This window comes from Phaenicophaeus curvirostris, chromosome 8 (genome assembly GCF_032191515.1).
Source record: "Phaenicophaeus curvirostris isolate KB17595 chromosome 8, BPBGC_Pcur_1.0, whole genome shotgun sequence".
Classification (NCBI taxonomy): Eukaryota; Metazoa; Chordata; class Aves; order Cuculiformes; family Cuculidae; genus Phaenicophaeus; species Phaenicophaeus curvirostris.
In genome coordinates this window covers 604,606-623,890 of record NC_091399.1, presented here as the reverse complement: position 1 = coordinate 623,890, position 19,285 = coordinate 604,606, and the positions used below count along the sequence as shown (strand labels likewise).

General features: G+C 43.7%; 1 protein-coding gene across 3 annotated transcripts; it reads right to left on the bottom strand.

The window, feature by feature from the left end:
• Positions 1-231: 231 nt before the first annotated feature.
• Positions 232-17,507, bottom strand: LOC138723161 (methylcrotonoyl-CoA carboxylase beta chain, mitochondrial-like). Of its 3 annotated transcripts, none has more exons than XM_069862056.1 (12): positions 17,356-17,507; positions 13,886-14,082; positions 12,599-12,777; positions 11,606-11,686; positions 10,987-11,165; positions 5,583-5,775; positions 4,936-5,027; positions 3,889-4,045; positions 3,549-3,671; positions 2,794-2,942; positions 2,235-2,316; positions 232-709 (listed from the first exon to the last, which is right to left on the bottom strand). In XM_069862056.1, exons 1-12 carry the CDS (start codon positions 17,493-17,495, stop codon positions 626-628), a joined length of 1,656 nt encoding a protein of 551 aa, XP_069718157.1. In that variant the 5' UTR covers positions 17,496-17,507; the 3' UTR covers positions 232-625. The 3 variants fall into 3 exon arrangements, with proteins under 3 accessions (XP_069718157.1, XP_069718159.1, XP_069718158.1); XM_069862058.1 differs by lacking the exon at positions 17,356-17,507 and adding an exon at positions 15,063-15,082; XM_069862057.1 differs by lacking the exon at positions 17,356-17,507 and adding an exon at positions 14,514-14,603.
• Positions 17,508-19,285: the final 1,778 nt, after the last annotated feature.

The following is a 19,285-nucleotide window of genomic DNA, read 5'->3' as shown; positions in this document are numbered from 1 at the left end:
GGAAATGACACAGCGTAACCTGCACACAGTAACAGTATGTAGAACAGCCTCTACTCTGTTATGTGCTTTGAGAAAAGGTAACGTTTAGCCTATGCTGATTTAAATCCCCTCCTGGTCACCCCATTAGTATCCTTAGAGCAATCCACGTGGAGCCTTCCCATAGGTGCTTTGTGAACCCGAAGGGGCAGCCCAAGGCTGAGTGGCAGGAAGCATTTTGTCTGTTACAAAGGTGGAAAACTGCACACACTAGCTTCTGTGTTTTCTCTTTCCCATTTCTTTTGTCAAAGTGCAGTTTCTTGAGTTCTGGGTTTCATGCTAATTCAGGAATATGAAAAAAATCGAACAACGGTTACCCCTTAGGATGAATTTGCTCCCTTGGAGCGCTACAGACTTTCAGCTTTGTCCTTCCTTTTCACAAAATTAATTTTCAACTAATGTAGTATGAGGCCGCAGTTCAAAATACAAGCTTGTTGCTAATAGAATTAAACTCCAGGGTACCTGTTTGTCTGTGATGGTTTAATATTTTTATTAATGGTATCAAAGAATTAGAAAGTCATTTACACTTCAGATTTGTATAGTACATGGTGCAAACTTTAACAGGCTGATTGTTTGCGAATGGTTGCAGTTACATCCTAATGATGGGATACAGACGTGGAGAGATGATCTGATACTTCTGCTGCTCTGTAATCTCTAAGCACTGTGCAATTACCTAATTAAAAACAAAAAAGGAATAGAAGCAATATGACTCTAAACCAGAAAATGAGTAGACCTTACCAGCTCTGCAATCATTCAGTAATGCATTTGTTTGTTCTCTTTTTGTATCAATGAACACTTAAGAAGAACAGTTGTTGGCTCCAGTGTTACGGGAAAAATGCATCAGAGCTATGTACTGGGGCAGGGGCAATGTGAAAGAAGCAGCCTCAGGATCCCAAAGTTTATGCCTAGCAAACAGAGACCACTCAACCATTTTAAAGTCACTGTAGTGACAAGAGAATTAGTTTTGGAACACTGGGAAGCTGTTTTGCTGTAAAACTCCACTGCAAATACATTATGTGATAATTAATTTTTGTTATTATGTAGCTACACTTCTAAGATTCCAAATTGTTCATCAAAAGTTAGCAGAACATCCTCCTCTTCCATATCCATCTTTTTCTATGAAGTCCTCTTTCTTGGTGTCTTGCAACAACAAGGACTGAAAATACAGAACTGGTTTTGGTCTTTAAAAACAAGATAGTTCTCTATATTCCACCGCTGTTGGAGCACACAGGCTTTTAAAAGCCTATCTTAACCGTGCACATTAAGGATCCGAATGAGCACATGTTGTCAGTTCAAAGCTAAACAAAAATTCCTTCCATCAGCATGAACTGGGATAAAGTAGTACAATAATGGAAAAAACAGCTAAGCACGCAAACATGAAATGAGGTATGTTGGTAAAAGAGGAACAATGACTTATTTCAGCTATCTGGTATTTTCTTTTTATGCTCCTAGAGAGGCAGTCTTCGGGCTCTGGTACTGGAAGGTACTTCTTGGTGCTCTCCACAGAACTCCACAGAATATATTTAACCCCTACGTAGTACCACAGATGTGTACCATATTTAACAGGATTAACTGCTAGCAGCCTCTATTTGTGATCTTTAAGTAGACAGCTTCAGAAGTGGAACATTTAAAGTACTGCTAATAAATAATTACAAAGACAAACAGAACAAAGGCAGCAGCTTTCAGAGAGTCTAATAGAGTGTCTGTCTGCCAACTTAAAGAATAAATAAAAGGGGCAGAGAGGGGGTGCATCCCAAATGTAAGCAGCAAATGACAAGCAGGAAGAGAAAGTAGCAAAAAAATGTCCTAGGACAAAAGAATGGAAATGACCTGAAGGGTGGAGAGTCTGAACTTAAGATTGAAGCTACAGCTGATTATGCAAGACCAGAAAAGAAAGGATTCTGGTAGAGAACCAAGTTGTAAAGATAATTAAAAGGTTCAATAAGGAAAGGTTGTAGTCAAGAAACCAGAAGGTAACCAGATTTCAACAGAAACTTTTAGGATAGAGGAAAAGAAAAGATAAGAACTGCAAAGCTCAAAGCCACAGAAAACAGAGTGAGAAGTGGGAGAGCTGGCTCTGGGATCAGCATGTTCCCTGACCTTCAATGAGTAATTTCCTTGCGCATTTGCTACAAAATCCTATTTAGCTCTAAGGATAAAATGTACTGTAAAGAACATATGCAAAAAAAAACCCTTACCTTTCTAGTATCTTGAGGGAGAATTATACCATCATCCCAGAGCCTAGCAGAGGAGTAAAATGCACTGCTTTCTTCCTCTAGCCTAGAGAAGACAAAGCATTATTTAAAATGTAATAAAACCACCAGGCCAATAAAACAAAGTCATAGATGAAAAAGGCATATACTTGATCTCAAGTGAACATGCAGAGCTACTGTTAAAATTAATTTGGATCCATCAAACAATACATAACAGATCTGATTACTCTGCAGTACAGACCATCCTCCATACTCAGCAGATCACCATTGTTTAATATACAGCAGAATATCTTGATTTGGGGTTGTATGGTTTCAGGGCTAGATCGTGTTTTTTTAGTTTTGTTTTTTAAGTCAAACAGCTGTGTTTCCTTGGGAAGATCCTAAGAACAGACATGGAACTACATGGGAATTTTAAATATTTTTCATTAGATTCAGGTTTGCTTTAGTTGCATGGGATGTGCTGATCTGCAAGATGAATAAAAGTAGGTAATTTAATTAATAAAATCCCAGTGTAACCACAAGGGTTTATATTTCATGTCCTTACTTTTCTTTCAGATGTTTTAGCTCTGATTCATCTCTTGTACAGTCATTGTCCTCAGCTTGTGGGACTGTGGAGAAATGTCTTGAATCCACAAGACCAACTCTTGCATTAGGCCACAGGAACAAAAAGTTTGGACTGAATGATCTGCCACACTACAAAAAAAAATGCATAGTACAAACTCACTGAAATTAATCAGAAAACTACAGCTGTAGGATGACAGGATCAAGATCAAGGCAGAATGTAATATAGTCTAATTTGTAAAGCATCAGTGATATAGCTCCGGTACCAGTACAGACACACTGCAGTAGCAACCATCACAATCCCTACTGCCTTCAGTACTGCTATTTTATGATTTCATTTTTCCTCCAAGCACTTGAACCATCTGTGATTCTAAGCAAGCAAAAAGCCCTATTGCCCTTACTGGAAGCATGACCAGCATGCATGCATAGTAACGCAACTAAAGGAGACGGGTTCCTTGATCACTGAAAGTGAATAGCATGTGCTGAGAAAGAGGCAGGACTGGCTCCCAAGTAAGGACATTTTCAGATAACCTGTTTTTTGAGAACTGACTTTAGATTCTTAGATGCAGAACACATTTTCTGTGATCACATTTTGCGTTGTGCTTCTTACTGTAAAAGTAGTTAAAATAGCAAACTGAGCAAAATATCTGTAACAACAGCTGACATGAAGTGCTATGAAACCCTGGTAAGGTGTAAAAAGCCCACTATCAAACCCACCAACATTTATGCTACCCATACCATAGCATAACTCTCACTCCCGTAACAGCCGCCGATTACAATGGTGATTTTGGGAACAGCAGCACAAGCAACAGCAGCCATCATGGAGGCCTGGGCTTTCAACTGTTTGGAGTGAGCCTCTGCCTGAAATGAAAATAAAGGTTTTAGATCATAGAATCAAAAAGATCGTAAAAAACCTCTAACATCATCCAGTCTAACCATCGGCTCAATGTCACTGCGCCAACTAAACCATGCCCCATGGTTTACAAAAAATAATTTTCCTAACAATTTTCAACTTGTAATCTTAAAATAAGAACTAGGAATTGCTTGAATTAAGCATAATTAACTAAAAATGCCGTACCTGTGAGATGCTTGTTGGCACTGCTGTATGAGGAGCAGTATTTTGGAAAAAGAGGATGGGAATGCTCCGCTGACTACACAGCTGTACGAAATGGCTGCCCTTGAGAGAAGCATCATGAGACAGCTCTCCATTATTGGCCACTATCCCCACCAAGTGCCTAAAAACCAGACACATGAGCATTTTTCACCTTTGAACCTCAGAAATCCTGAAACTGTAGCTCATAATGTTCTGAAGGAAGCAAATATGAATATTCGTGCACACACACAGATCTGCCCTTTTACAGGAAATTCAGAATGTAAAAGGATGCACTTGTATCCTTTAATTCAAGGACCCTCACATGCCTAACAAACAAGAAGTCTTACATGATTCCTGATATGTTAACATTAATGTGGATTAATGTCCAGAGGGCAGGTAAAACTTTAGATGACCTGTCAGATTTTACACTGCAAGACAACGTGCAAGGTGCCAGAACTCTAGGCTCTCTTTGATTCCTATAACAAACAACGTAACAGTCAATCTGAAAAGTATGTATCTTACTACCTTTTTTTTCTTCCCCAAACATGATTTCACTGCAATGCTGTATGCTTCAAGAATGTGTTAATAATACAATCTGATCTGAATTGTGCAAAGTTTCATTGTATGGGTATTATTCCATCTCCATCATGCGGAAGAAGGGACGATAGCTTTCAACTCAGTTTGGAAAGAAACGCTTTCAAAGATGCTGTTTCTTATTTCTTAAGGAATCTGCTGAGACTTCACTATCCCAATTGTCTAGCTAATAATTTTTGTGAACAATCAATCACTTCACAAAGTCATGAAAACCACTCATTTATAATGACTTTCTGCTGCTGTTGCCCTGAGACATGATGAATTCAGAGCTCAGAGAGAGAAGATCAGACCTTCCAGAAGTATTTCATTATGAATTCTTGAATGAGTCAGAACTTCATAAGCTTTGTTACTGAGATGCCATAAAACCTGATGTTGATATGAAAGCTATTTAGACAAATATGTCCCTGCTCTTTGATTATGAAATGTTATAGCCCTTACCCTTCCACATGGCCAAATCCTGTTATTAATGTTGTTCCATAATTAGCCTTGAATTCCTGGAATCTGCTTCCATCCATCAGACGGCTCAGAATCTGCAAAGAAATACAGTCTTTACTACAGACATTTAAGTGAAAAATAGGATAGTTCTGCTAAAAGACATGCCCTGTTCAAGTAGTAAGGAGACCTACATTATGCCAGAAGTCAACTTAGAAGAGCATAGAAGGCCCTTCTATGTCTTACACTCCACTAAATCCTCAGTACTTTCATGAGGCGTTTAAGTTACAGGACAGCATCTTAACTATTTGGAGGCATTTGGGAGGGGAAAACAGGACACTTAAAGGAGTTCACTCCCTCAAGACAGTACAGGACATACTGACATAAGGGCAGATGGGGATCAGATGGCATAATCTGTAACTATCTCTACCAGGTTTTCAGCTTTAATATCTTCTATAATTCTAGAGAACTGTTGCCATTCTGCCTTGTTGCAGCCTCAAGGGAGTCTGGCAACTGATTAGGCATTAATATAGAATTGCTCGGATACTTTGAGATTCTCCAAGCGAGAACAACCTGTTGCCTGTAATCTGGAGTTGCTCAATTCACTCAGGGCAGAGTGAAAGGAAAAAGGAATGTGGTATCTGTCACCTTACCAGTTTTACAGGAAGGCTACAGCTATAATCTTGTGGTGCCAGTCCCAAGAGTTCATCAGAACTATACAGAGGGCTGTCGTACTCCATGGCCTTCTCTGGTAACGGATCATAATTTAATGTTGAGATAACATTTCGAATATATTCATAGGCTTCCTTTTCTGAAGACGCAAAATGGTCACAACAGCCACTGACTCTAGGAGAGAAAGCAACATTAATTAGCACTGAATTAATGATACCTGAATTCTGATAGAAAAAACAAACTAAAGCAAAAGCCTTAACCTGTACGATGACTCCCCAAACTCCCTGAAAATATGGTGTGATTCTGTTCTTGTATGAATGAGTTGAAAGCAGTAAGTCAGTGGAATTTCTGTGCGATCCAAGCCCAAAACAAATTCACAGTAAGTAATTCTTCCCTACGACTTTTGTGTCTACCTATATTATAGAAACACCATTGAATTTATTTTCATGATGACACTGTTGCAAACAATATAATAAAGGGAAAAAAACTCCTCAAATTATTTGAAAATATGCACTTCCAGCCCAAATATAAAGACAGGAACTTGTTATATATAACCCAGTTAGCTGAGTGTCACACTAGTGTTTGGTTTTGTGAGAAAGGTATGGAATCTGGTTACCATACGCACAACAAACAATGCCAAGAACACAGAATCAAGGCCACCCCTTTCCCCTAGTTAGAAGGGAATAACTATTTGACAATTGAAGGAATCCTTGACACAGAAAAACAGCATTAAAGAAATGGTTTGATAGCTACTAACAGGTTTAATTCCTGATTGCTTATCTGCTACGAAGCCCTCACTAACAGCAGTGGCAGGCAGGCTCTCCATTTTTTTCCTTTGTTTTAGGTGCTTTAACAAGCATTCAGATCCTTCTCTGCAGTGAGTTAGCCTAATGTCTTCAGAAGCAGGCAAATGGAAAGAAGCCTTACAACCTTCTACTCATTAGGGAAAAAAAAAGATTTCTTATGCATTTTCCCCATCATCACAGTATTTGAACATGCACAATTATTTTTTTAATATATGTTTGCATTAGAAAAAGAAGTAATACTATCCCTCTTCCACAGCCAGTCCCCCTCAGACGCATAGAGCAATTGATTTGCCTGAAGTTCTTCAGAAGGTACGTGGTAAAATGGGGAACCAAAACCAGGTTTGTCCAATCCCACCTTCATCTCATAACATCACTTAATTTTACTTCCATTTGGCTGATCTAACAAAAATCCCATACCTGAGAAGGAAAGCAAACAGAGTAATAACTGGTTCCGCTTCTGGCCCTGATCCTGACCTCTGTACCTATGCGAGATTTCTATCAGAAAGAGCATGTGTGTACACATATACACACACTCTGGAAGTGGACAGTTCCTGTGGGCAGCAGTAAAGCTGAAATTACAATGCCATTTTACTTTTTTTCATTTCTAAGGGTTAAATCTAGCCCCATGATACTCCCACGTATATAACTGAGCGCCACCGGCCTTTGTAATAATGCATATAGCATTCATAGAATCATAGAATGACCAGGTCGGAAGAGACCCACCGGATCATCGAGTCCAACCATTCCCATCAATCTCTAAACCATACCCCTCAGTACCTCATCCATCCGTGCCTTAAACACCTCCAGGGAAGGCAAGTCAACCACCCCCCTGGGCAGACCGTTCCAGTGCCTAATGACCCTTTCAGAGAAGAATTTTTTCCTAATGTCGAGCCTGAACCTTCCCTGGCGGAGCTTGAGGCCATTCCCTCTTGTCCTGTCCCCTGTCACTTGGGAGAAGAGCCCAGCTCCCTCCACTCCACAACCTCCCTTCAGGTAGTTCTAGAGAGCAATAAGGTCTCCCCTCAGCCTCCTCTTCTCCAGCTTAAACAACCCCAGCTCTCTCACTCACTCCTCGTAAGACTTGTTCTCCAGCCCCTTCACCAGCTTCGTTGCTCTTCTCTGGACTCGCTCCAGAGCCTCAACATCCTCCTTGTGGTGAGGGGCCCAGAACTGAACACAGGATTCGAGGAGCGGTCTCACCAGTGCCGAGTACAGGGGGAGAATAACCTCCCTGGACCTGCTGGTCATGCCGTTTCTGATCCAAGCCAAGATGCCATTGGCCTTCTTGGCCACCTGGGCACACTGCTGGCTCATGTTCAGTCAGCTGTCAACCAACACTCCCAGGTCTTTCCCCTCCTGGCAGCTTTCCAGCCAGGCTTCTCCCAGTCTGTAGCACTGCACAGGGTTGTTGTGCCCCAAGTGCAGGACCCGGCATTTGGCCTTGTTAAACCTCATCCCATTGGACTCTGCCCAGCGGTCCAGCCTGTTCAGATCCTTTTGCAGAGCCTCCCTACCCTCCAGCAGATCGACACTTCCACCCAGCTTAGTGTCGTCCGCAAACTTGCTAAGGGTGCGCTCGATGCCTTCATCCAGGTCATTGATAAAGACATTGAACAGGGCTGGACCCAGCACTGAGCCCTGGGGAACCCCACTTGTCACTGGCCTCCAGATGGATTTCACACCATTTCCCACCACTCTCTGGGCCCGGCCAGCCAACCAGTTTTCCACCCAGGAGAGTGTGCGCCTGTCCAGGCCAGAGGCTGACAGTTTCCCAAGCAGAATGCTGTGAGAAACTGTACCAAAGGCTTTACTAAAGTCCAAGAAGACTACATCCACAGCCTTTCCCTCATCCAAGAGTCTAGTCACTTTGTCATAGAAGGAGATCAGGTTAGTTTGGCAAGACCTGCCTTTCGTGAACCCATGTTGACTGGGCCTGATCACCTGGCTCTCTTGCAAGTGCTTCATGATAGCACTCAAGATCACCTGCTCCATGACTTTCCCTGGTACTGAGGTCAGACTGACAGGCCTGTAGTTCTCCGGATCCGCCTTGTGCCCCTTCTTATAGATGGGCACAACATCAGCCAGCCTCCAGTCCAGTGGAACTTCCTCAGTCTTCCAGGACCGCTGGAAGATGATGGAAAGGGGTTTGGCAAGCACATCCGCCAGTTCCCTCAGTACTCTTGGGTGGACTCCATTCAGCCCCATAGACTTGTAGACGTCTAGCCGGGCAAGCAAGGCTCTGACCACCTCCTCTTGGATCATGGGAACCTCATTCTGCTCCTCCAACCCCTGGGGTTGTGTGCAGAGGGAACAACTTTCCTTACTATTAAAGACTGAAACAAAGTAGGCATTGAGTACTTCAGCCTTGTCTTCGTCCCCTGTTCCTGTTGTTCCCTCTGCATCTAGTAGGGACTGGAGATTCTCCCTAGTCCTCCTTTTACTGTTGCTATATTTGTATAAAGATTTTTTATTGTCTTTCACAGACTTGGCCAATCTGATTTCTAGTTGGGCCTTAGCCCTCCTGATTTTTTCCCTGCACATTCTCGCTTCCTCCCTATAGTCCACCCAGGATGCCTGCCCCTTCCTCCAAAGCTCATAGACCTTCCTCTTCCTATTGATGTCTCTCAGGACCTCCCTACTCAACCACGCTGGTTTCTTACCCTGCCGGTTACTTTTCTGGAACATGGGGACGGCTTTCTCCTGAGCTGCTAGAAGCTCCTTTTTGAAGAGTGCCCAGCCCTCATGGACTCCCTTGCCCTTAAGGAGTGCCTCCCATGGGACTTTTCTGACCAGCCTTCTGAACAGTCCAAAGCCTGCTCTCTGAAAGTTGAGCGCGACTGTTCTGCTAACCTCCTTCTTCATCTCACCCTGCACTGAGAACTCTATCATCTCATGATCACTTTGCTCCAGGCGTCCTCCAACCCTCACATCCCCCACAAGGCCTTCTCTGCTTATGAACAGTAGGTCCAGGAGGGCGCTGTCACTTGACGGTTCATTCACCAGCTGTGTGAGGAAGTTGTCTTCCAAGCACTCCAGGAACCTCCGGGACTGCTTCCTTTCTGCTGTATTATACTCCCAGCTGATATTCGGGACATTGAAGTCTCTCATGAGGACTAGAGGTAACGATCTTGAGACTACTCTCAGTTATTTGTAGAAGAGCTCATCGGCTGCTTCTTCTTGGCTGGGTGGTCTATAGCAGACTCCCATCACAATATCTGCCTGCCCGTGGGCTCCTCTGATTTTTACCCACAGGCACTCAGTCCCTTCCTGACCGTAATCCAGCTCAAGGGTATCAAAGCCCTCTCTAACGTAGAGCGCTATCCCGCCTCCTCTTCTGCCCTTCCTGTCCTTCCTGAAGAGTTTATACCGCACCATGGGTACACTCCAGTTATACGAGTCATCCCACCACGTCTCTGCAATGGCAACGACATCGTAGTCTCCTTGCCCTACCACAGCTTCCAACTCCTCCTTCTTATTTCCCATGCTGCGTGCATTGGTGTAAATGCACTTCAGCTGGGCTGGCGAACCTACAGCCCTCGTAACAGTGCTTCTTCCCAGTTGAGTGGTCCTTGGGTTAATTAAGGCCACCGTGCCAGTTTCCTGCTCACCATCCCCAGATGCACTCGCCCCCTCATGCTTAGCAGTGATATATAGGCGGTCCTCACCAGCACACCACCCCTTTGACACTGAAGTCCCACCTCCAGGCTCACTCCCATCTGGCCCGGCCTCCATCCCCTCCCCTCTCACATCTAGTTTAAAGCTCGATTTATGAGCTTAACTAGATTTTTAGAGAGGGCTTTAGTCCCCTTAGGAGACAGGTGTGTCCCTTCCCTAGTAAGAAAGCCTGGGGGTGCGTGGGCCTCCCCATGATAAAAGAACCCGAAGCCCCTCTTTTCACACCAGTCCCTGAGCCAGTCATTAATCAATTTCTTCTTCCTCACTTCTTGCTCCTCATTCCTTAGTATCGGAATGGAGCTAACTACTACCTGTGCCCCAGAGCCCTCGATCATTCTCCCTAGAGCCCTGAAGTCCCTCTTAACAGCTTTAGGCTTCCTGTGCTCCATGTCCTTATTGCCAACTTGAAATACTAAGAGCGGGTAGTAATCTGTGTCCTTGACCAGGGACGGAAGTTTTCTAGTAACGTCCCTTACTGATGCTCCCGGCAAGCAGCAGACCTCCCTTTGGAGGGGGTCTGGTCTGCAGATGGGACCCTCCGTTCCTTTAAGAAGGGAATCCCCCAAGACAATCACCCTTCTCTTCTTTTTTACAGAGGATGTTTTTATGACTGTCTCAGGATGGCGAAGCTTTGGAAATGTTTCCAGGCTGTGGATGCAGTCCTCTTCATCTTTAAGGATGGGGTGCACCTGCAGCACCTCATATTTGTTCCCCAGGAGTATCTGGGGGTTACTTGTCTGGGTTCCTACTGGGTTTTTTTACTGCATGTTTTTCAGTCCTTGAGGACCCTACTGGATCCTGTCACTGAAGTATCTTCAGACACACTGTTTTAAGATAAAATGACAGCTTCTTTAAAGCTAAGCATGCTGAATTCTCTCCTACTTTTAAGACTTCTTTCACTTACTCAGAGTGAAGTTTAGCTCCTCCTAGGTCCTCGGCAGAGACATACTCTCCTGTAGCAGCTTTCACCAGAGGTGGACCAGCAAGGAAGAGAGTACCGATTTTATCTACAATCGAAGTTTCTTCTGACATGGTTGGTATGTAGGCACCTCCAGCCACACAGGACCCACACACCACTGCCAGCTGAAGGACACAGAAACAAAACAAACCAAGATGCTGGGGAGGGGAGAACGGAAAGGCAAAACCATGATGTTCATTTCAGAAACACTCAAGACACTACATCACAGCTCAGGAATAATAAGCTGGAGATATAAATGCCAGCAGGAACAACAATGCTGGTTTTGCGAGTTCAATGTTTACGCTGAAATAACCTAGTGATTTGATGCTTCTCCATCCCCATCAGCTGGTAAACACTTAGAAGATCCTTAAGGCTGAAGTATTTTGTTATGTAATGTACTATTTGAAACTCTCTTCCCACAAATAAAAAGGTGATCTTTAGGATTTTTTTTTTTTTTTGCATGTTTAGGAGCTGTTTCTAGAATCTGTACTGGAACAAAACTTTTTCCAGAACTCTATTATAGATACATAGGGTATGCTTACTTGCACTCCAAACGACACTGTACCTGAGGGACTCCCATGGCAGACATTATTGCTTGATTGTAGAAAACTCTGCCACCGTGTGACTTGTCAGGAAATATCTCTGACTGACAGCACAGAGAAAAGGCAAAGTGAGTTTCAGTATTAACTACAAACGCCAACGCTTTCTCTTCACTTCATTCTTTCACAAACACATTGTAACCAACTCTGGGAAAGACACCACTAACAATCACACTTGATGCTTTCATAGGCAGCATTCACTATGGAACTTATTCCCCTTACACATTGTGCAACTCCACAAAAATGCCCATGTGTCTCAAAAGCAGGGTTAAATTTCATAATTCTTCGTTACACAATTTATTCTGCACAAACTGAGATTGTAAACAGGGAGAAGGGGAAGCGCACGTTCCCACTTTACCTGTCAAATAACTTCAGCACAGTTTCCCTTTTTACTCTAGTTTTTGATACAATTCCTTAAGTCAGGTGAGTACCTTTTCTATGCGTTTGCTGTCAGTGCAGAAGGAACTACCGTAGTTTCTGCAATAACATGACTTCTGCACATTGCGAAGTAACTTGTGCAAATTCTCCTTTTACAGTAAGAATTTAAAAAAGAACATTTTTTAAAGGCCATGTAGGTTACTACATCACTTTCACAAACATTATAATAAAATACAGAGTAATTTGACAGATGTTTTTAAGTTTAAAATAAAGATATGAAATCATGTCAGCACACTGTGGTACACCCACACTCGGTCAGCTTTGTCCCCATACTGATATTCAAGTTTCTAAACTTCAATTAGCTGCTAGATGCAGGATGAGCTGAAGTGACCACCACTGTTACAGACCTTCAGATAAATCTCCTGGACTCTGATTTGTAGACAAAACTCAATTTAAATATAACAGACAATAAAAGTCAGCCAGCTTAGACAAGAAAACAGTCATCTGAGGTTTATTGCTAAAAATTAATACGATGAAGATAAATATAGGCATTTTCTCCTGTGAGGTGGTTCAGGTATTACCTGTAGCGGTAGGAATGCTCCCCCGCTGTCAACAAGGCACACTGTTACCAGCCTGTTCTGCATGGCTATTTCTTGAGCTCTCAATTGTTTCTTCACTCCAATTGGATACATAGTTCCTCCTTTCACAGTTGCATCAAGTGCCGCCACCATACACCAGATCCCACAGATTTTGCCAATTCCTGTAATAGGTACCACAGATAGTTATCAGGGCTCTCCAGAACAACATAGACAAAGCAAGGTGGGGCAAATTATAGCTAGGACATTCTTTTGGTAACACTACATCAAGAAGCTGCAAATTAAGTTGCAAACACCACGCAGGGAAGCAATTCATAGCTCTCCTCTGGAATAACAAGCTGAAAGCCAATAGCATTTTTTTAAAAATCTAAATGATCGAAGACAGAACTTGAAATCAACTACTTGCTCCTGCTGACAATATGAGAGAAAAATACATAGTTTGACTGCCAACTCTTGAGATAACAGGAAAGGCAATTGAAAATTATGAATATAAAACTGAAAAATGTAACAATCTGTGACAAAAGATAGCATTTCATACTCTGTTCTTCTAGTTACTTTTTAAACTGGAACCGCTCTTCACAATGCAATGAGAACACTTACCAATTTGAAAAGTATTACAAAATAAATGTCACGGCTCCTGTGTCTCACAGTAACTTGGTCCTCTTTCCCTTAACAGATAATGGCTTATTCAGTACATCACCCTACATTTTTTGAGACAAAATCAGTAATTGGTAAGTAGAATAAATTACTAAATCTAGCAGAAATGAAAGTTTTTTTTTTCTTTAAAGGTTTCTCCAAGGCTCAACAAAAATCACAGAAGAATAATATGGCGGTGGCTGAATTCTTCCATGCTGAGAGGTGCTACTAGACAAAGGTGATGTTTACTTTTCATAGGAAAATGAGTTCTTAAGATATAAAAATATTCCATAAATATTATTACATGCATCCCTTTCCCAGCGAGAACAAACACCTTGCCTTCAATGAGCAAGGCTGGTCACTCTGGGGAAGTGTGCAGCACAGAGAACACAACTAATGCATCACTTACTCACCACTGCGCCCAAACAGCGTCTCTTAAGTTATATTAAGGACCATATTGGTTCAAAACTCTTCTTCCTTCTGGGTTTGTCTTCAACATGGGCTGCTCAAGTCAACACCCTCAACCCACACCCATCGTTAGATTGAATGGCAATCACATTTAAAGCTATAAGCAATGACACAAATGAAGTTCACCGACTTCCCACAACACTTCATCTTACATTTGCTAGCCATTACCAGTGAAGCACCCAGCAGCAGGGACATCACCATATGGCATATCGAGGCCTGCCAGCGGAGACAGCTCAAGGAAAGACTCATCATCAAGTAGCAACTTCAGGCGTTCACGAACAAACAGCTTCTTGTTTCTCTGAGTATGACGTAAGATGGCTTTTTCTCCCCCTCCTTTACTGACCATCTCTAGCAACTCTGTATATCTAATTTAAGAAAGGAAGTTTCAGTTAATGAAACTCACTTTCACCTACAAGTTATCTCCTAGTAGATTGAACATAGCACTGAAATGTATAGCACAGTTTTCAGATAAATGGTATGAGAATGAAGATTAATTCACATTTTCAGATTATTCTTTCTTACGAATTGTAATAAAACCGAAGGTATATTATTTAAAGCAAGCATTTTAGTTTCACTATTCAAAAAAATGTCTAATAAAGACAACAAAGAGTGAAACAAATACTTTATCTGTAGTTTATGCTCATAGATAGTAAACATTATTAAACCCTTTTATTAAAACATTATTAAACTCTGTTATTAAAACATTACTAAACCCTGTTATTAAAACATCATTAACCTCCCCTGGGTGTTGCCCACACACATCCAACACACAGTGTTTCACAGAACACGATCATACCTGATCTCTGCCAGCAACCTCGTGAGCAGAGTACTGACAAGGGGCTGTTCACCAGCAACCAAAGCTGGCTTTGAGATACTGCCCTACAATATTAGCCTATGAACCTGCAGCTATTAATAAGGCTACTATAATTTGCTAGTCCTACTTTAGCACAGACTTTATGTTCCTCCATGTTCCAACTGCTTTAGGGAAGAATCCAGTCAAGGGCTCCCTCCTTCATTTCTCCCCAACAAGTCTTTCTGATAAAAATCAGTAACTGGTAAGTAGAATAAATTACTACACTTAGAGGCAATGCACGTTTTACAGATATACTTTAGAAGTAGCAAACACAGGAACGTCATTAGTATCATCAAGAGAGAAAGTAACTATCAAATGTTATCATCGGGGCAGCATCAAGTACTGATAAAGAACTGATTAAGCTGCAAACAAATACAGTATCTTGAATAATTTGGTCTGAAATAAACCACGTTCCTATTTCAAATAAAGCATTTTTCACCAAGATTCATCAACTTTAACTAAGAATACTGTTTGATATAACTATTTACGCACCACTCTGCAGAAGACTCCATTATCTCAGAGTGTATTCCTGCAGACTGTAGAGATTGAAAAAGCTCAGGTGCAAAAAAGCCAAGGATCCTAAATGATGTTGTAAATGCCACCACAGGAGGGCACAGTGTGTTTTCCATAGCTTTGCTTCCAGCTCATGTTTTTTTCTCTGAACAAAGGCATCTGAATTTTTGCCATCTGATCTTTAAGGACAAATACATAAAATGTGTCTTCCTGCTTTTGTCAGTCACAGTTGATTGCAATAACTGCCTCCTGCTTTTTGAGAAGGGCTTGGTAAATGCAGGCATCACCATCTATGTCTTTGCATTAAACATCAAACACAGGATAGATTTTATGGAGGTCTAGAAAAAATATTTCTTGACTACGTATGCAAACCAGTATCACATGGCACTGGTTCAAATGCAGGCTGCAGATAGGCATTTCAGGCAACTCATTTGGGAGGCTGATATTTTTAAGTGCAGATCTTTGTAATATTCACTCTGGGAAGTAGCTGCCCAGGAAGAAAGCAGCAAGGGAACTAGTGTAAGATTCAACATAGTTGGCTAAGTAAAACAATGTTTTTGGTGAGGCAGTGGAACAGGTTGCCCAGAGCAGTTGTGGATGCCCCAACCTTGGAGGTGTTCAGGGCCAGGTTGGATGGGGCTTTGAGCAACCTCATCCAGTGGAATCAAGGAATCACTAGTTTGCAAAAGACCTTTGAGATCACCAAGCCCACCAGTGCCTGTCCACCACTAAATCATATCCCTAAGCACTTAATTTACCTGTCTTAAATACTTCCAAGGATGGTGACTCAATGACCTCTTTGAGCAGCCTGCTCTAGTGCTTGATAACCCTTTTGGTGAAGAAGTTTTTCCTAATGTCCAATCTGAATCCCTCCTGGCGCAACTTGAGGCCATTTCCCTTTATCCTAATGGAAGTCATCCCTGCCCATGCTAGGGGGGTTGGAACTGGATGATCTTTAATGTCCCTTCCAAACCAAACTATTCTATGATTCTAAGAGATGCCGAACACCAGGCAGAAATAAATGCACTAGCAGCATTCAATTCCAGATAATCTTTAAGGTCCCTTCCAACCCAACCCATCGTGTGATTCTTTTTTAATCTCTGGACTGGTGAATTAGTGTGCTTCCTCTGTTAAAGTTACTAAAAGTGCCCATCAGCAACTCTTGCAGGGTAGCAACATTAGAACACCACAGTTATAGAACCATAGAATGGTTTGGGGCTGAAAGGGACCTTAAAGATCATCTAGTTCCAAGCCCCCTGCCATGGGCAGGGACACCTTCCACTGGATCAGGTTGCTCACAGCCTCATCCAACCCGGCCTTGAACGTCTCCAGGGATGAAGCATCCACAGCTTCCTCGGGCAACCTGTGCCAGCGCCTCACCATCCCCACTGTAAAAACTGTCTTTCTAATATCTAATCTGAATCTCCCCTCTTTCAGCTTAAAACCATTACCCCTCATCCTATCCCTGCAATCCCCAATAAAGAGCCCCTTCCCAGCTTTCCTGGCGACCCTTTAAGTACTGGAAGGTCTCTATAAGTTCTCCCTGGAGCCTCCTCTTCTCCAGGCTGAACAACCCCAACTCTCTCACAGCCTGTCCTCGTACGGGAGGTGCTCCAGCCCTTTGGCCATCCCATCATCACCGGTGGCAGCGGTGTCACAGCTCCAGAGCTGCCCAGGCGGTGGCTGCAGCCCCCAGCTAAGGGCAGAGTTACTGCCACCCCAGAAGCAGCGTGGTGGAAAGCACCGACAAGCACACGCAGCAGACACAGGTCAGTCCTGAAGGAGGTGTAACAGCTTGCACCTCCTCAGACTGGAGTTTCTTCCAAATGTCTAGTCTAAATCATAGAATCATGGAATAATTTGGGTTGGAAGGGCATTTAAAGATCATCTAGTTCCAACTCCCCTGCTATGGCAAGGACACCTCCCACCAGCCCAGGCTGCCCATGGCCCCATCCAGCCTGGCCTTGAACAACTCCAGGGATGGGGCAGCCACAGCTTCCCTGGGCAACCTGTGCCAGGGCCTCCCACCCTCATGGGGAAGAAATTCTTCCTATGTCTAGTCTAAATCTGCCACTCTCAGTTTATACCCATTATCCCTAGTCCTATCACCACAAGCCTTTGTGAACAGTCCCTCCCCAGCTTTCCTGTAGGCCCTTTCAGGCACTGGAAGGTCACTGGAAGGCCTCCCTGGAGCCTTCTCTTCTCCAGGCTGAACAGCCCCATCTCCCAGCCTATCCTCGTACAGGAGGCGCTCCAGAGCCGCGGTCCGTACCTCCTGAGGGCCGCCTGGCTGTTGCTGAGGTTGTCCCGGAACAGCTGCTGCTGCTCGCGGGGGACGCGGCCCGGCAGCTCGGGGAAGAGGCGGTGCGGGGCGGCCCCGGGCCTGGAGCGCAGCCACCCGAACCGCCGCATGGCGTCTGCCCCGGTCGGGACACGGCCACCCTCTACCCCGGGAGAGGCTGCACCGCGCCCCGCCCCGCACGGGCACGGGAGACCGAAAACACCGCCCAGAAACGCCCTGGGCCTCGTTCTCCGGGGTTAGCGGCGCCCTCTGTCAGGGCTGGGTAGCAGGAGGGGGCGATACAGACTAGAAGTCTGTCTAGAAAGCTGCCTGGAGGAGAGGGACCTGGGGGTGTTGGTTGACAGTGACTGAATATGAGCCAGCAGTGTGCCCAGGTGGCCAAGAAGGCCAATGGCATCTTGGCTTGGATCAGAAACGGCGTGACCAGCAGGTCCAGGGAGGTTATTCTCCCTCTGTACTCGGCATTGGTGAGACCGCTCCTCGAATCCTGTGTTCAGTTCTGGGCCCCTCACCACAAGGAGGATGTTGAGGCTCTGGAGCGAGTCCAGAGAAGAGCAACAAAGCTGGTGAAGGGGCTGGAGAACAAGTCTTACAAGGAGCGGCTGAGAGAGCTGGGGGTGTTTAGCCTGGAGAAGAGGAGGCTGAAGGGAGACCTCATTGCTCTCTACAACTACCTGAAAGGAGGTTGTAGAGAGGAGGGTGCTGGCCTCTTCTCCCAAGTGACAGGGGACAGGACAAGAGGGAATGGCCTCAAGCTCTGCCAGGGGAGGTTAGGCTGGACATTAGGAAAAAAATTTTCACAGAAAGGGTCACTGGGCACTGGCAGAGGCTGCCCAGGGAGGTGGTTGAGTCACCTTCCCTGGAGATGTTTAAGGCACGGGTGGACGACATGCTGAGGGGCATGGTTTAGTGATTGATAGGAATGGTTGGACTCAATGATCCAGTGTGTCTCTTCCAACCTGGTCATCCTATGATTCTATGAATCCTGGGCGGCCAGACCGGAGCTGGGGATGGGGAAAATCCCTGGAAATCCAGGATGGATTTCCCACTTACGTGCGTACATATAAATTTCCCCAGAGATCTTATGCATGTTCTATTCCTTTCCAAAGTCTGATTACAATGTTATGAACGTCACAAAACTCCTGGTAATTTGGAGCTGGCTCCAGCTCTGCCTGACCTTGCCTTTGAGAGATTCCAAACAGACGCATCTGCTCAGCACAGAATCAGAGTCACAGAATCAGAGTCACAGAATCACAGAATCACTAGGTTGGAAAAGACCTCTAGGATCACCTAGTCCATCCCTTCCTATCAACCACTAAACCACGTCCCTCAGCACCTCAAACACCTATCTTTTAAATACCTCCAGGGATCACGCTTATGTTATCAACTCTGTGAGAATTGATTGATAAGTTTTGCTGCAGCTGGCTTGTATGTTTAATTGCCTTGTCATATAAATCTGTCTTGTAAGATGTAGCTGGTTTAAGTCAGGAGATAACCTGAAGGGAGTCTCTAGACAGGGTTGGATGATCTAAAAAGAATGAACGTTCTTTGAGGATTTACACGGTTCTCTGTCTAAAACTAATATATATATACCCACTGCTTTTGTAAGATGTTATGCCTTTTTTAGAAGGGCATCTGATTCAGTGCTGAATTGTAAAATAAAAATATTATTACCTTTGCTTCAAAGACTTTGTCCATTTCAATATTTTACCAGTGAAGGAGTGTTTCTTGCATCTCCAAAGAATGAACAGTGGCTGGAAAAACAGTGTTTAAAACAAAACCTGTTACCAAAGGGGCATTCTGTCTAACTTTCAAAAAAATACAGTTACGTATATGAAACTTTACTTTAGCTTCAATCAAAAATGTTTCACTGTTTAGTATAGTAGCCACTTCTTGTATC

Excerpts from the sequence above, each read along its gene's own strand:
- LOC138723161 (XM_069862056.1), bottom strand. The coding sequence starts at position 17,495 with ATGCGGCGGTTCGGGTGGCTGCGCTCCAGGCCCGGGGCCGCCCCGCAC. Across the intron at positions 5,776-10,986 it reads GGAGCTAAACTTCACTCTGA|AGTCAGTGGCTGTTGTGACC; the intron begins GTAAGTGAAAGA and ends TTTCTCTCCTAG. Across the intron at positions 2,317-2,793 it reads CTAAAACATCTGAAAGAAAA|GCTAGAGGAAGAAAGCAGTG; the intron begins GTAAGGACATGA and ends TGTCTTCTCTAG.